The 18704-nt window shown below is 35.5% G+C and overlaps 1 protein-coding gene across 1 annotated transcript in view; it reads left to right on the top strand.

Moving 5' to 3' along the window:
• The window catches only part of CWC22 (CWC22 spliceosome associated protein homolog), a 61778-nt gene that overhangs the window by 9758 nt on the left and 33316 nt on the right, over window positions 1-18704 (top strand). The window contains 4 exon segments of the mRNA NM_001132308.1: window positions 3908-4047; window positions 8659-8726; window positions 10491-10601; window positions 15323-15568. Of these exon segments, the coding sequence (NP_001125780.1) occupies window positions 4021-4047; window positions 8659-8726; window positions 10491-10601; window positions 15323-15568 (452 nt within the window). The 5' untranslated portion in view covers window positions 3908-4020.

Genomic DNA, 18704 nt, shown 5'->3' with positions numbered 1-18704 from the left:
CTTTTAAGCTATATTTTATACTTTTTTTTTAGTCATTACTCTAAGGAACAGTATATATATATCCTTAACTTTTCATGTGCTACTTAGAGTCGATATTGTATCACCTCACGAAAGATGTAGAAAACCTTGCATAGTGCAGATCCATTTTGGTCGCTAATTCTATATACTATACATATATATACTCTGGCTACATATATTATAACCCCTCAAGACATAATTTTTGCTGTAAAGAGTCCTATGTATTTTAGATAAATTAAAATAAAACAGTATTTTGTATTTCCTGAGAAAGTTATCATTTACAGTATTCTTCATTTCTTTCTGAAAAACAGTTTCCATCTAGTATCATTTCCCTTTAGCTTGAAGAACTTATTTTAGCATTTTTTGTAGTGCAGATCTGCTGGTGATAAATTCTCTTAGTTTCTCTTAGTTGTTGTTTTTTGTTTAATCAGTAAATGTCTTCATTTTGTCTTCCTTTAAAGATTGTTTTTGCTGGAATTCTAGGTTAACTGGTTTTTTTTTTTATCTTTTAACACTTTTAAAAATTGTTTCACTATTTTCAAGTCTCTCTAGTTTTTTTTTCAAAAATTTTGATATAAAAATATATAGAGATGTAATTTACCATCTTTACCATGTTTAAGTGTACAGTTCAGTGGTAATAAATACATTTATACTCCTTTTTTTTCCTTCATCCTCCACACCCCACTCCCCTTTCCGGCCTCTGATAACCACCAGTCTGCTTTATCTTCATGAGATCCACTTTTTTAGCTTCTGCATGTAAATGAGAACATGGTCTATTTAGTTTCTGATGAGAAGTCAACAGTAATTTGAATTGTTATTTTCTTGTATATAATATGTTGTTTTTTGTTTTCTGCTCTCAGGATTTTTCTCTTTATCTTTGGCTTTAACTATTAACCATTCTACTGTTAAGCATATTCAGTGAATTTTTTATTTCATATATTTTTCAGTTTTAGAATTTCTGTTTGGCTCTATTTTATCGTTTCTCTTGGCTGAAATTTCCCAGGCATATTTTTCTTTGCATCGTTCCATATGTTTTAAAAACCATGCTTTAAAAACCTTATATACTAATTCCAGGATCTGGATCATCTCAACATTGATCTATTTTGATTGTCTTTTCCCTTAAGATTGGGCCACATTTTTAAAATGTTATTTTTAATTGTCTCCTGGATATTATTTTTATGTTATAGAGACTTTGGTTTCCTTACATTCCTCTAAGGAGTGGTGACTTTTTAGGCAGTTAACTTGGTTGGACTTAAATTGCAAACTCTAGTCTCTTGAGCAGCAGTTCAAATCTTAGTTCAGTTCTTGGCAGGAATCTGTCTTGTACATGTGTTGGTTCAGAGGTAGTCAGAGATGTGGGAACAATTTATACCCAGCATATGGGGTTCCCCTCCACTGACTCTCTCCCCTCCTGGATTCTCCCTCAGTTTCCAGCAGCTGTGGTTGCCTCAGAGTCTGTCCTCTTGTTCTTCAAATGAGAATGGCTGCAGCTTTTCATCAGTTTTAGCCACCCTTGCGTGGTACAGACTGCAGCTTGCCCTCAGACTAAAGCTATATTAAATGGGATAACTCACTCATGTTGCTCCTTTCTCAAGGCATCTACTCTCCTCTAGACTCAGCCTGGTTTTGTTCATTCTCCAGTGCCTTCAGGTGGTTGTTGTATGTTTTGTCAAGAGTTTATGGTTGTTACCTGTGAAAGGATTGGGTTCATTAGGAACTTCCTAGCCATTTCAGAAGTGGAAGTTCAGTTACCGTTTTAAAAAATTTGTTCAGAAGTGCCACATAAACTACCCAGTGGCCCTGGGAATCAAAACACCCTTATTATTTAAGTTCTTAGAGGAACATAGTGTAATTCTCTCTAGTCTCGAACCTCTCTTTCCCCTTTGAAACACGTTTTTTATTTGACTTTTGATAACATAGGCTTATTAAGATAGTAACTCTTGCATGGTATCAGAATAGACTGTTTATGGTGGAGGGGCATACCTCTCCTCTCTGCTGCCGTCACAGGGTCTGATTTTATGAAGTGTTTTACATTACTTATTCTGGATTTTCTCAATTATTTATCTAAGGTATAGCATCCAGTAGGAAAAGTTACTCTGAAACTAAGTTCAAACAATGATGTCATAGTTGTGGGCATAATAAGGTCCTAGATAGACTAGTCTGTGGGCATTAGGATTTAGGACCCAGAGTAATTTTTTGTTTGTTTGTTTGTTTGTTTGAGACGAAGTCTCGCTCTGTTGCCCAGGCTGGAGTGCAGTGGCACGATCTCAGCTCACTGCAAGCTCCGCCTCCTGGGTTCGTGCCATTCTCCTGCCTCAGCCTCCCGAGTAGCTGGGACTACAGGCACCCGCCACCACGCCTGGCTAATTTTTTGTATTTTTTCAGTAGAGACGGGGTTTCACCGTGTTTGCCAGGATGGTGTCGATCTCCTGACCTTGTGATGCACCCGCCGTGGCCTCCCAAAGTGCTGATAAACTTTAAAAAGATACATAAAGAAAAGATTTGGGGACAACTTGCCAGCTGAAAACAAGGCTGAGCTTTCTAAACAACTGCAATAATAACTAATTGAAGAAAGAGCCTGTTAATAAGCGTATTATGTAAAGTTACACACATTTGTCTCTTTAACTGTAGGCCTCGTACATAAGCAGTGATGTGCTTTAGATTGTAGTTATATTTTATAGATTGATAAGTTTGCCTTTACTAACCTTGACCCCATGCCAATCATTGTAATAGAAACCTTTCTTGACTTAGTAATTCGTATACATCCCCGTCTGCATTAAATGATAGCAGCTCTGTATCACTTTATAATGTCAAGACTATTTGTATGTGTGTGCCAGTGAAAGGAATACTTAACAGGGTGTCCTTATGGTAGGTTTCTAGTTGTAAGTCTAGCTGGTATTATAATTTAGTTATTATAATTATAATTGAAATAGCATATCTGGTTTTCAGTGTTCTCTTTTAAAAGAAGGAATTGGACCAGATAATCTGTTATACCCTTTCTGACACTCAAATTAATTTTTTTTCCAGTTGTATTCAGTTATTTTGCTACTAAGCACATTGCTTTCTCTGCATTCTCTGTATCTTTTAATCCTTTTATTTTTTTTCTATTTTATTTTTGGGATTTCATTGCCTTATACTATAAACCATTTAGATATGTACTTACAATAAAATATTTGAATGCAAGTTCTTTGTGAACATAAGTATCAATTTAGCATCTTGCAGAAATTGCTAAAATTTACTTAGAGTATTAAGACACATCTGAAGATTTTAGATTTAATGCTGATGACTAGGTTTATTCTGAGCTAAATACTTAGTTCTCATATGTGCATGTATCTGAAGCTTTGTGCCATTAATAGATCACATTGAGACATAATTATTGTAGTTTAGCACCTTAAATTTCTATGTGGATTAAATTTATTTCTTAATGATCATTATTGCAAGGATATTGGGTATTTCATTCTTAGTCTATATAGAAACATTGGATTTTTATACTCAGTTTATATAGAGTTTCTCTTCTATCATTGTTTCCTCAGTTTTTTTTTTTAATAATATCACACTACTATTTTATGATGTAGGTATATATCTCCCTCACTGTGAGAACATTTTTAATAAAGTTATAGGACGTCCCTTTTTAAATTAACTTTTGTTCCCCTTGGTCCTTAGAATAAAACCTTCTATTTGCTCTCTTGTTCATGGATTTTTTTTCTACTTGTATGTGTTAGGTATACATTATTATGTGTAACTACTTAAGGATTTTTACAATTTTTATTATATTTGTTTATGGATTAAGAAAAATAAGGAGGTCAAATATCCATTGTATAGAAAATATATATCATCATTTTTCACACTTTAGTAGTGTTAATAAAGCTTTCTTTGGTATATTTTATAGGTGATGTTTACAGACAGAAAAAGTAAACTGTCAAGGAATTCAGAGCATTGGGCACTTGTTATTTGGACCAGTTTGAGGAGTCTTTGATTTATTGGACCAACTGGCAACAGAAAATGAAAAGTGGTGTGGCACAGATAAAAGTAAGTGTTTGAAACTTAAAATAGAGGATGTAAACTTATACTTTAAATATAAATGCATTTATGTAATGAGGACATTAAAGCCAGACAGTAGAGTGGCAGTTAGGTTGGTGCAAAAGTAATTGCAGTTTTTGCAATTTTAAAAACCACAATTACTGTTTGCACCAACCTAATAGATCCATCTAACTTAAACAATTTTAAATGTAGATACTTAGCTATATGGAAGTATTAGTGTGCAAGAGGGCAGTTGAGAGAACATACAGAAGTGTGTGTATGTGTGTGCACGTGTGTGTGTGTGTACACATGGATGCATGCATCAGGGCCTGCATATATCATGTGAGTGATCACATGTAAAAGAAAAGTAACAAACAGTGCAGGGAAATTTCTGCATATCTGTTTACAATGTGAGCCTCTTGGATATTTCTTATGAATAGATGGATGGTCTCTTTATTCTGTGCTGTACTTTAGACAGTGTGCGTTCATTTATTTAACAAATGCATATTGAGTTCTAGTGATTGTTCTAAGAACTTTGAACAAAATAGTGTTATATGTGTTATATGTTATGTTGATTGTTAGATGTTATAGTGATTGTTCTAAGAACTTTGAACAAAATAGTGAATAAAACAAATCCTTGTTTTCATGGAGTTTATAGTTGTGGGGAGGAGATAAAATAAATTATAAACTTGATAAGTTATGTAGTATGTTAGAATGTTAGGTAATAGAATTGTCCTATGGAGAAAAGAAGTAGAACAGGGTAGGGGGATTCAACATTGAGGGGTTGCAGTTTTTAATAGAGGGCTGAGTAGGGCCCATTGAAAAGATAGCCATTTGAGCAGAGACTTGAAAATGTGAGAGTTAACTATGCCGATATCTGGGGAAAGAGTGTCCTGGCAAAAGGAACAGCAAAGGCAAAGAATCTAGAGTGGAGCAGGTATCAGAAGGGGAGAATTGTAGGAGGTGAGATCAGGGCAGTCATTCCATCTGCTTTCAAAACTGTTCTGCCTGTGAGTGGACTTGGCAGGAGAGCAAACTACTCAACTTCCTTTTCTCTTCAACTGCATGGATTTAAAACCAGGACATCACTTTTTGGGCCTTGGAGTCTGTAAAGGGGGAACTGTATTTTTATTTTATTATAAATGTAGGCACTCCTCCCTTCCTATCCTCTTACAGCTGTACACACCTAAAGTTCCTTCTTTAAAGAGAAGCAGTAGATTGCAAGCTCCTTGACAGCAGGCCCTGTAGTAGGTGCTTATTAAGCTGAACTGATAGACTTGTAGAGTAAGGCAGCCTCTGCTGCAATCTTTTCCAGCCTCTTGTCAAGTGTGAGAAGACACTCACCCACCTCCCTGTTAGGTAGACATCCAGGCTTTGCTTGCATATCTCTTTTGGCAAGGGGCTCACAGTTTCCTAAGGTAGTTCCATCTGTCAGTAACCCTTGTATATTGTTCTCAAATCGGCCTTTTTGGGACTTGTACTCACTGGACCATAGTTACTTAAACAGTTAATTTATTGAGGACCTAGTAGGTGGCAGATTCTGGGTTAGGAGCTGGGGACGTAAAGGAGACCTTGTACAGAACTGGCTCTTGACAGAGCCGTGTTAGACAAGAGCGCTCAGATCTTTAGACTAATGCCTTTTACTCAAAGGGAGAAATGTTTAGCCTTTCTCAGACTCCTCTTTTGGTTCCTGTTAGTCTCTGCTTCTCCATGCTTCCCTCTTGTGGCCCAGATGGGTCTCCTGTAGCATTTTCTCCCCCAGCGTGCCCGTGGGTGGCTTCATTTAGCATGCCCTTCACACTTAATGGCTTGGCTCTACCAGCCAGCTCTCTTTGGTCTGCTTCCATTTATCTCCTTTCTGTTAGCCACAATGGGTCCACTAGCTGCGTTGATGCTGATTCTTTCTTTAGGTGAAGCTCAGCTCTTCCCTTGATGTTCTGAGGACTCACCTGTTAGGTTCATAAGGCTTCAACTGAGAATCCCGTTTTTCCCTTGAACCTCACTGTAGCTTCCTTAGCAAGCTCCCTACCTCTTCCAGCCCCTCCTTCCTCTTTCTTTTAAAGTCTAGTGGATCATGAAAGCCACTGCACTCAGGCTTCTTGTTCCCCTTGTCTCCTCATACTGCTCTCCCTACGTTGTTGGAGACTATGGGTTACTACATGATGTCACCATATTTGTTTTGCTTCATGAACAATTTAGAAAAATTTTAAAGGTAATTCTGATTGTATAGTATTTTCAACTACTGCACTGACTTACAATCTAAACTCTGTGATAAAAGAAATAGGGAAATTCAGGTTCTTAATATTTGATTCATACCCGAAAGTGATTCTTAACTTGGTGAAATCCTATTCATCTACCAAAGCCAAATTCAAGTCCCTGTTTTCCCACTTTCATCCCTTAGCACTCTATGCCACAGTGATTGTTTCCTACTCAAGATCTCCTGTTAGCACTTACTATGTGTGCCAGTCATTTGTTACTTGATCATATTTATGAAATCCTTCTTCACAACTTCAATATTTTTGGTCTCTTCCTCTTGCTCACAACAGATGTTGCGGAGATGTGTTAAAAATCATTAGCACAGAATTGGGGCCTTCTCCTTAATGTAATAAAAATAACTTCCTTGCCTTGTAAAAGAAAAAGGAGATAATGCAGTTTTATTGTTCTCTGTCTTCTCCCCTCTCCTCTCCCTGCCCCCTCCTCCTTCTTCTTCTCTCTCTCTCTCTCTCTGTCTGTCTGTCTCACTCACTCTCTCTCATTCTGGGGAACATATAATCTAATGTGTTTAATCATAGAAATCTTTATAAGCCTCTCTGTCTTCTACAAGATCATAAGCTCCTTGGCCTTTCTTATCTATTGTATCCTTCAGAATGTCTACACAGGAAGGACTATGTCTTGTAATAAGTGATCAGTATAAATATTGTATTTTATGTTACCATTGAATTGAATGAATCTTGTGCTTTGTATTTGACCTAAGATCTTTATGTGAAGTTTTATAGAAACCTATGTCATATATATTGAACAGTTCTATTTCACTGTGTTGCTGAGTGAAATAATTTGTAAAACTTTCTTATATTAGACACAGAATTTTAAAATGGTTGAATTTAATGCAAAGTAACAGCTAAACTATGGTTACTTTAAGTTATCAATTTTGGTTACATGCTTATTCACCTGTATAGATTAGTTAGTGGATACTATTCAAAAAATTCAATAATGAGACTGTTTTGCATTGTACTTGTGATTATGTTAGACTCAAACTGCTGTTAATTAGTCATAAAATCAGAGGAAGTTGGATCTTATATTTCTACTCAGAATAATTTTCTTTTTTAAAATATATCCTTTCTTCATTAAGGAGGCAAGCATGTAAGTTTGCAGAACAGTTACTCATTGTTTGATTTAGTTTATCTTAGATTTCAAGATTAAGGTATGTTAAATGCTATTTTTCTTTACAGTATGGTTAATTAAAATTATTTTAATTCTTAAAAAAAGCTTGTTGATATTTGAATGTTGACCAGTTATATAAAAAATTTTACCTATATACAGAGGTAAACATTTTGGTTCCTTAATGTATTTGGATTTTTAAATTAGGATATAGTCTCAAACTGGATGGTTCACATCTCTGTCTCATGTCAGTCTCATGTTACATGAAGTTACTTATTTGTATATTGATTGTTTTTCAAAAAATTTGGAATAGTGCTTATACCCTAAAAGTAATGTTGTTCGATTCCCTAGAGCCTACCACAGTATAATGCATATCAGACACTCAATTGATGTTTGTTGAAAACAAAAATTAACTTTTATAAACATGTTAGAGTCAGTTTCTTCTAGCTATTTTACCCTGTACTAAAGTTGTGGTTTTCATAAGCCAAAGGAGATAGGAGGTAAGTACAATATTGTGGCTGAGGCGAGAGGATCACTTGAGCCTGGGTGGTTGAGTCTGCAGTGAGCCGTGATCATGCCACTGCACTCCAGCCTGGGCAACAGAGCAAGACCCTGTCTCAAAAAATAATAATAAAAATTATAACTTATTACATAGAAGTAAAATATAAACTAGTTGTCATCGAAAATTTGAGAATTATCTTTTTCTGCCTTGAATTTTTTTGGCTAGAAAGAAGTATTTGGTTCCGCAAAGGCGTAAGAATGATACAATGGGTTTTAGGGACTCAGCGGAAAGGGTCAGGGAGAGTAGGGGGGCGATTAGGGATAAAAGACTACGCATTGGGGTACAGTGTACATTATTCATGTGATGGGTGCAGCACAGTCTCAGAAATCACCACTAAAGAACTTATCCATGTAACCAAACACCACTTGTTCCACATAAAAGTATTGAAATAAAAAATAAAATAAAAAGAAATAAAAAATAAAAATAAACAGAAAAAAAAAAAGAAGTTTTTGGTCCATAATGAAACAGGTGCCTGCCACAGACAGGCCTATCTGGGATGGTCTGAAGATTTTGTTTTATCTTATAGACTGTTTAGGTTACATGAATTATTCTTAATGATTTAAAAAATGTTTTGATACAATTTCTAAAGTACTTCCAACTTTCTAAGCCATGTATTTCAGTCTATGTTATTAACATAAATAATTTTTGAAACGTTTTCCCCTTTTTTTCCTCTTTTAAAGCCTTCTTCTGGTCATGACAGAAGGGAAAACCTTAATTCATATCAGAGGAACTCCTCTCCAGAAGACAGGTAAATAGTTTAATATGTTCTGAATGCAATGTAAATTTTTATAGTAAGGTTTATGTAATAATTTAGCTCTTAGATTTCTAATTTTAGGGTGGATAACTTCTTTTTAATGGTTTTATAACCAATATTACTTGAATGGGCTGTAGGAGGAATCATCCTTAAATGACTCTTCTAGGAGTTTCTAGTAAATAATTCCAGATATTATGTAATTTTTATGTGAAAGGGAGTAATTTTGAATGTTTCAAATACTAATGGAATGAAAGTGTAAAATGGAAAACTGAGTTGAAATTACACTATGTAGAAGTGCTGCTTTTGCTACTGTTAGTATTATCTCTTACATGTACATAGCTCTGTGTTGTCTTTAAAATATTTTTATATAGATTATATCAGGGGTCCCCAACCCCCAGAGCCATGGACCAGGCCGCACAGCAGGAGGTGAGCAGCAGGCCTGCTAGCATTCCCGCCTGAGCTCCACCTCCTGTCAGATCACCTGTGGCATTCCATTCTCATAGGAGCACAAACCCCATTGTGAACCGCGCATGCGAGGGATCTAGGTTGTGTGCCCCTTATTAGAATCTAACTAATGCCTGATGATCTGAGGTGGAACAGTTTCATCCTGAAACCATCCCCTCACCCCCCAACATCTGTGGAAAAGTTGTCTTCCACAAAACCAGTCCCTGGTGCCAAAAAGGTTTGAGACCGCTGGATTATATCATATAATTATGTTAAGGTCAGCGATCCAAAAATGTTAACGTTAATATGCATTATGAATTCATATTAGCACTACAATTATTTCGTTTATGATCATTGAAAGACCATTAAGCATATGGTCTATTAAAAGTAATGACTGTAAAAAAAATTTTTTATGCCCATTAAAAATAATTTGTGAAGGAAGAAGCACCCTTCAAACTTTCTTTCAGTTGTCTAGGCTTCCTTACTCCATATGTACTTTCTTATTCTACTCTGCTAAATATCTCTAAAAACTTTGTGAACATCAAGTTAATTGCCCTGATTCATGATTACTTACTATCTTTCACCAATTGTCTACTCCCTATATATTTAAAAACAAAAAACAAAAAAAAACTCTTTACACACAGACACACACACACACAGGTATTTGTGTGTATAACTTAATTGTAGATATGTATATAAAATATGGATTATGTTACTATGTATCTATTATGCATATATTTAACTTCTCTTAAGGTTCTCTGATTTTATTGACTTTTAAGATTCAAATAACAGATCTGATGCTATCCATCCCTGTTTGCTAATAATTTCAATCCATTCTCATTGCTGTCCAGTAATGCATTTTCAAGATTAACAGCTGATGAATATGGTCTTTTGGTATGGAATTAAACTGATCCTTATGGAGGCCAGCCAATGAACTTGGTCTCATACATTCAGTGTTTTGATAAACGAGCCAACTAAGCAAAAGGAGTCATTTGTAGGACAGCCTTTTTCATGCTAACTATATATGATATCCAGATATATGTCTCCTACTGAGAACAGAGTGAATCAGGATAATTCACTAAACAAGTAAGTTCGGTTAAGTGAATCCTAGGAGTTGTTTTACTGTGTACAAACTGAAAGCTTTTGTAATTCTGATGGAATGAATGGGTGTTAGCAAAATGAGCTGTTAAGAACAGTTTGACACGATGTTGTTCAGTCATAGAGTTGCTTTACCATTACCAATATATGACTTTCCTAAATATTTATAACATAGTTGTTTTTAATTTGCAACTTGGTTTTCTTATTTTATGTTAGATATGAAGAACAAGAAAGATCCCCCCGGGATAGAGATTACTTTGATTACAGCAGATCAGATTATGAGCATTCAAGAAGAGGACATTCTTATGATAGTAGCATGGAGTCACGGTTAGTGTTGGGAATTTCTAACTTGTAGAAAATTATATTTGTTTAAACTTTCTTTATGCTATATTTGTAATAAAAACAAAAATAATACTAGCTAACATTAATTGAATGTTCTTAGGTGCTAGGCTTTCTAATAAGGGCTTTATGTGAATTAACTTCTTATTGCAGTAAATATGTGAAGTAGGTACTAGTATCTCTGCTTTACAGCTGAAGAAACTGAGGCCTAGAGAAGTTTAGTAATTTGTTCATGTTTTGAAACATAATAGTGGCCAGCCTAAGTCTGTCTGACTCTAAAGCCCAAGCTCATTCATTGTATTGTACCGCAAGAGGGGTTGGCTTATGTGATTTTTTGAGATTCTTTACTCAATGAAAGAAATTTATATTGTATGATATAGAGTGGTCTAAATTTACTTTCCTGCGTAATGGCAGAGGGACATTGAGACTTAAGTTTCCAATTTGTAGTTTTTTTCTACATGTGAAGGATTCTTACTTGAGCTTTAGAGAACTTGGTTACCCACCTGTTCCTCTGGCTAACAAGACTTGCAAGATTTACTTGGTTGAGAAATGGGCAAGGGAACTGAATGGAAGGCAGATAGCAAGAAACATTGGAATGAGAGTGTTTGGAGACTCCTAGGGGTAATATTTAAGAAGAGTCAGACATTAAGTGCCATTCATGTTTCATTGAAAACTAGGCAGAGTATTATAACCCCTTGTTATTGATTTGTATTTATTTTCAATTCTTTTTCTCCCTTGTAGAAATTAGTAATAGTTTTTACAATGAGAATACATTAGTCCCCACTTATCCATGGGGAATGTGTTCTAGGACCCCAGTGGGTGCCTGAAACTGCGGATAATACCTGAACCATGTATATATACTATGTTTTTTCCAATACATACATACCTATGATAAAGTTTAATGTATAAATTAGGCATAGTAAAAGATTAACAACAGTAACTACTACTAAAATAGAATGATTATAAGAATATACTCTAATAAAAGTTACTGAATGTGGTCTCCCTCTCTCAAAATATCTTATTGTACTGTAGTCACTTATTTTTGGACTGTGGTTAATCACTGGTAGCCGAAGCCTCAGAAAGTGAAACCACAGATAAGGGTGACTACTGTGTTAGAAAGATGTCGGCGTTTTAATAATTCCCTTTAAAACTTCACTAAAGGGCCTCTGTATTTGCTCAGGAGAAAGTATAATGGAATTAAAAGTTACTTAGTACATGTGGGGAGAGACTCTCTAGGTAGAAGTAATGGTAGTCTCAAAGAAAGTAGTGGGGCAGATACTTGAGATGCTCAATATAGGAAAGCGATGTTAAGTAGCATTCTGCAGATGGAAATACTCTCAAGTACTTAAAACAGAAGTCACTATAATGGGTAGTATTTCCTTAACTTGCATGTATCTTTGCTTAGGAGAGGAGTAGTGATGCAGACAATTTCCAGGTCATTTGAAATTGACTTTGGAATGTCTATATTTTGCACTTTTTAATGAGGCAGTGTTGCATGGTAGAAAGAGAATAGATTCCATATTCATGCAGATTAGAGTTCAAGTTTTAGTTACTAGTTACAGAAATTTGGCAAAATTTCTTAACAAACTTCTTCTGAGCCTCAGTTTCCTTATCTGTAAGATGAGGATGATAACATGTATCTTGTCTGGTTGTTTAGGTTTAAAAATAATGCCTGTCCTACTACCATGTCTGAACATAGTAGATACTAAGAAAATGACAACTTCAAAATGTTAGTTTCTTGAGCATATCAGTTTGAGTAGTGATAAGTGGTGAACCAGTGGCACTTTATATGGAAAACAGTAGAAGAGTTCAGGTAAACTATTGTTGAACAACGTGGTTGATTCTGAATGTATTTCTAATTAATCTTACAAAACTAACATTATTTTAGTATTTTATAAAGGAACTGTGATTTGTCTCTGTAACAACCGTTTTCATTATCCCTTCATGGACATCTTTCTGCCTTTGTCATTGTTTTCATAAAACCAGCTTTCTCCTGATTTTCCTGTATTCCCTTGTTAGTCATCTAGTTTCCAAAACTTGACCCTCATGGTTTATTGTTCACTAAGATCAATATCTTTTTTTGATGTCTCTCAGATATTATCCACCCCTTTACTGCCAATATTATACCCCCCACAGGAATTTTGACCAAATTCCTCTGCAGTTTGGAGTTTGAAGCTAAGCACATTCTTTGATATCTATAGCCAAACATTTCCTTCTCATCACTTTCTAGTATATACCTAATCCTATAATGTCAGATTATATTAACCTTCAAAATCCAGGCTTGTCTGCTGTCACCTTAATGAGAATGACTACTAGAATGACTACTAGTACTAGAACTACTAGAGCTTAATGGTAAGCTAAGCTTTTTGTATATTTTCCCAAATACTGTTAAAACTCTTAGAAACTAAATACTATTTTTTCCAATTTACAAATAAGGAAATGGCTTTGAGTTTATTAAGTAGCTTACCTGAGGTTGCATTTAAACATCTGGTAGATGTTGAAACTGGAATTTGAACTCAGTTCTGGCTCCAGAGCCTCTGTATTTTTCACAATCCCTGACTAGTACTTCAGTATAACTCTATGTTAGGTCTAGTATATGAAAATGAAGTCTCATGTTATCCACACAGTCACACTATGAAGTAAGCAGGCTAGGTAGGTATTATGCAGAACATAAAGGCTAACAGTCCAAAAATGTTTCTATTTAGACTTTTAGAATATTTTGTTACTTCTGCACTATAAAGGAACAAACACAATAATGGTAAGGATCTGATTTTATCAGCCAGCTAGCTCTCTTACCTGGCGTTTCTCAGAAGAATCATAACCAATGTCAGGAAATCCCTGCTGTAGCTACTCTCTTGGAACATGTATATTCACAAGAAGAAGCAACTCAGTTGCAAATTAGTGCAGAGAACTTAGAGCATCTGCCTTTGTGACTAATTGAGGTTTATATTTGAAATCACTCTTTCCCCCATCTGTTCACTCTTGGTGTATACAGATTGTCTATCCTCCCTAGGAGTCATTTAAGTCTCTTATACCTCAGTTTCAAAACTGTTCATTCAACCCAGCAATCTCATTACTGGGTATATACCCAAAAGAATATAAATAATTATATTATAAAGACACATGCATGTGTATATTTATCGCAGCACTATTGACAATAGCAAAGCCATAGAATGCCCATCAGTGATAGACTGGATAAAGGAAATATGGTACTTACACACCATGGAATACTATGCAGCCATAAAAAAGAATGAGATTATGTTCTTTGCAGGGACGTGGATGGAGCTAGAGGCCATTATCCTTAACAAACTAACACAGGAACTGAAAACCAAATACCACATGTTCTCGTTTATAAGTGGGAGCTAAATTATGAGAACACATTAACACATGGAGAACAACACACACTGGGGCCTTATGGAGGGTGAAGGAAAGTGGAGGGTAGGAGGAGGAAGAGGATCACGAAAAACAGCTAATGAATACTAGGTTTAATACTTGGGTGATAAAATAATCTGTACAACAAACCCCCATGACACAAGTTTACCTGTGTAATAAACCTGCACTCGTTTGTACCCCTGAACTTAAAATAAAAGTAAACAAACGAACAAAAAAAATCTGTTCCTCCACAGCTACCTGGGAAGATGACTGCTGTTCAATCTCCATGTAGGTTTTACTACTATATATTTAAAAGACCATCTCAAACATACTCCTTACATTTAGCTAAAATCTATCCCACAGTTTCCTGGTAATGCAGTGATAATATGAAATTTACTTTTATTTACTATATTATATATAACTCATGGTTACCCAAAACACGAACAGAATGATCTGAGTTTCCAAGGCAATATATGTAAAAAGCAGCTCAGTGGATAAACTTTGCTCTGGGGAAAGATAGCAAAAAGCAAGGATTCGTTCTTTCCCGTTAGTTCTTGATGGTTTCAGAGAACTGTACCTTGATTGTTTTAAAAGCCTCAGCTTAAGAAAGGATAATCAGGTACGTTAGTAGGGAAGACTTATTGTGGCTAGAAAAATTTTTCCCCCCACATTGTCTCAAATAAGCGGAAGCTTCCAATATTCTGAGATTTCTAATAAAAATATTAGTTCTATCAAGAAACAATTTCAAATATTATATTCTATAGCAGTCTTAAAACTAAAGTAACCACTATTGGAGATTAACTCTGGTTTCTTCTCCTTTATACAATTTGTCATATACACCACAGGCTAATTTGTCTTCTTAAAACACTCTTTTCATGCCACTCTCCTACTGAGAAACTTTTAATGATTCCCCATCACCTCCAGTATAAAAACCTTACAGTCTTTACATATGTTTTAAGATTTTAGTCTAACTCTAACTCATCTTTCCAACGACCATGACACATAATCCTTTGTTTCCTGATTGTCCTACTCATTCTGACCTTAACACCCCTCCCTGCTCAGTCTTTCAGTAAGTATTCCCTCTTCTACTAGTTGCAAAATGTCATCCTTCCTCTCCCCTTCCTCCTGCCGACTTGCCCCCAATCTAAATCCTGTCAAGCCTTCAGGACCTAATTTGTTGAATTTTCTCTGTGAAACACTTTGTCACCATTCTAAACCACTTTTCCTAGTCTGAATTTGTGGGACCCACTTATGGTCTCACTCACTTGTGTGCAGTTAATTGCTAAGAGTGTATTTTATATTGTCTTTTCTGCTCTTAAAAAAAATTTCTATTACAGAAACAGGGACCGAGAAAAACGCAGAGAAAGAGAAAGAGATACGGATCGGAAAAGGTCTCGGAAATCCCCATCTCCTGGGAGGAGAAACCCAGAAACATCAGTAACTCAGAGTTCCCCTGCTCAGGATGAACCTGCTACAAAGAAAAAGAAAGATGAGCTGGATCCTCTTCTTACTCGCACTGGTGGAGCATATATTCCCCCTGCAAAGCTCAGGATGATGCAGGAACAGATTACAGATAAAAACAGGCATGTTTATATCAATCAGTATATAAAGCCATGAAATTGTCATTGAAAAATAAGTCAACTATGGTTTAATTAACCCTGGCTCTTGAGAATCTACGTTAGTCTATAGTGATAGAGACCTCAAATTAGAGACCTCTTTACTTTATAGCTCCATTGGAGAGCCACACACTATGTGCCCTTATATTAGCGCATTACTTCTTTTTTTTTTTTTTTTTTTTGCATGAATGAATTAAAAAGTTTGAGGAAAAGATTGCTTACCCTTTTTATAGTATTTTCAAACTATTGTTCCTTTCATAGTTTCATGGATGCATTCCTATTGATAATGTCTATTTTTTGTAGAAAAGAGTAATATTGACATTTTAGTTCTAAAATTGACTTTTCCTGTTGTAAACCAGGAGTCAGCAAATTTTTTCTGTAAAAGCCCAGATTGTAAATATTTTACACTGTGAGTCATTTTATCTCTGTTGTTGCTACTTAACTCCGCTCTTGAAATGTGAAAACAGTCATAGGCATTATGTAGAAAATTATAAGCATGGCTGTGTTCCAATAAAGCATTATTTACAAAAGCAGGTGGTCAGCTGCATTTGGCTCATGGGTGTAGTTTGCCAACATCTGTACTTATCTATAAAACTGAAGCTGGCAGTTATCTCTTTTTGTACATTTTCTTCAGATCATGATATATTAGACTATACATTTTTGCTACTCTAAGGCAGACAGACAAAATTTATATATGAACAGTCACACAGTCACACTTAAAACACTCTTCCTTCCCTTTTCAGAATAATTGAGATGGTGAGGAGCTTATTTAGGAAAGTACAGCTAAGTTTTTAAGATATTTTTCTCTGATAGGATGAGTTGATAACTAGGGAAAGTATGGTCCCAGGTTGAAATGATTATTCATTTGCCAGATAACTAGTTAAAAGATTGGGATAGAAGGTATTAATAGTTATAATTTAAGAAACAGATGGAAGGTGAGCCAGACAGGAATATTTCCACATCTTTTCATGAGCGTTTTAATAGCAATTTGAGAAGTGCTTGAGAACCTTATTTAAGTTAAATCTAAATTTGTTTCAAGGATTAGCTTGAAGTAGAAATGTCATGATCCGCCCACCTCGGCCTCCCAAAGTTCGAGACCAGCCTGGCCAATATAGTGAAACCCTGTCTCTACTAAAAATACAAAAATTACCCGAGCTTGGTGGTGGGCACCTGTAGCCCCAGCTACTTGGGAGGCTGAGGCAGAAGAATGGTGTGAACCCAGGAGGCGGAGCTTACAGTGAGCCGAGATCGCACCACTGCACTCCAGCCTGGGCAACAGAGAGAGACTCTGCCTCAAAAAAAAAAAGAAATGTCATTTATCTAAAAGAAGCTATGAAGATTTGAAATAAATTAAAACCGAATTTAAGAGCCAGAAAGGGGTATTTGATGACATTAAATTCAAAACTAATAAGTTTTTCTTCATGTGTCATATTTTAGCACTTGGCAGTGATATTTGAAGTGTTAGGTTGAAAAGGAATTTGGAGATGGTTTCTGTGGTTAGTAGGACTTTCATTGTCATGTAAACGTTTTGCTCATGCATAAGGCAGTAGTGGCAGCATTACTGAAAGGTATTCACTTTCTCCAGTCCAGTCCAAAGCAATCCTGATTGTAAAAGACTAGAAACTTTGTCAGTCCAAGTCTTACTTCCTTTTAAATAAAGCAGACAGGAGAGTCAGCAATACATGCAATTTAAAGCAGATTCCTTTAGGATAATTTTATATACAGTTGAAGTCTGTTTGTAGGCTGTAAAGGGTACAAGGAGAAGTAGACATCTGTAAGAGAAGGCCATAGTCTTTGCTTTCAGTAGATACGTGAATTGTGGGCTTCCTAATTAGGATGTATAATTGTAGTTGATGTAGCCGTTTGATTAGTTTAATAAGATAGGTTGTGATTGTATATGAGCAACATCTTATTAATCAGGCCACTTGTTAAGCCATGCATCTTGTTTATAGAGATAGTGGGATACCAAAAGGTTGGAGTTATGAAACAGTGGAATAATCCACCTTGGGTACAGGCAGTAAGGGGGTACATAATTTATAGAGAATTTAGAAACAAAATAAAATTAACTGCAAAGTGAGTCTGTTTTTTATCCTCACCATGCTAGCAATACTAAACAATGTCAGTGATACAATATTCGTACCCACCAGGAACTGCTCTCACCAACCTTCCTTGTACCACTCCAGAACAGGGATTCTTAATCTACAAGCCCCTCAAGAGGTCCATGAATAGAATTCAAGCAATCAGTCCATGAATGTGTTTGGGAAAAAAATTGAATCTTTATTTTTACTCTTCTCTAAAGTTTAGCTTTTTTTTTTTTTTCTTTTGAGAATGTTGGCAATAGATCAGAGTATTGACAGTCTGTTACAGATATTTCATGATACGGATTATGGCCATGCTACTTAGAAATTTAAGTAGTTATTAAACATACTGCCAGTTCTTATTGCTTAATGTGTTATGAAGCACATAGAATATTATATCAAACTTTTGTTATTTTCATGTTTCAAAAACTGAATTTTAGTATGATTAGTATCCTTTGTAATCCCATTCATTGTATATATCATTCCAAAAAGTCTACTGATTTCACCAGACTTCCCGAGAGAGACGTGTATGGAAGAAAAAAGGTTAAGACTTCCTGCAGCTGAAATCAGATTCCACAGAAAAGCAGTTACAAAACCCATAGAACTGTAGAGCATTGAAAGATCTTAGACATTGTCCAATTCAACCTAAAGAAACTCAATGAGGCCAAGTAATCTCCCCAAAATCTAGGGTAAAAAGCAGTGCAGCTATCTAACATTCAACTGGTGTAGCTGTAGGACTACTACATCAACATAGAGATTGTCTTTAAAATACTCTGAACGGTATTTCAGCCCCATGATTTCATGTGACTCCCTTTTCCTGTAGTTACCATTTCTTTGTGGCTTAAAACATTTAATTTTGTTGTCTCTGTCATCTTTTTATGAGAAGGGACATACAAATTTTTTTTGCAGCTTATATTTGGGTATTTCATGTTACCATTTAAATTTTTTAAATTGCATTTATTTTAAAGGTTTCCATTAAAGACAAGTTTAAGTCAAGCATTATATGTAAAATAAGCATGTATTGA

Source organism: Pongo abelii, chromosome 11 (genome assembly GCF_028885655.2).
Source record: "Pongo abelii isolate AG06213 chromosome 11, NHGRI_mPonAbe1-v2.0_pri, whole genome shotgun sequence".
In the NCBI taxonomy this organism is placed as follows: domain Eukaryota; kingdom Metazoa; phylum Chordata; class Mammalia; order Primates; family Hominidae; genus Pongo; species Pongo abelii.
The sequence above is the reverse complement of the archived record's forward strand: the minus strand, read 5'-3'. Positions and strand labels throughout refer to the sequence as shown.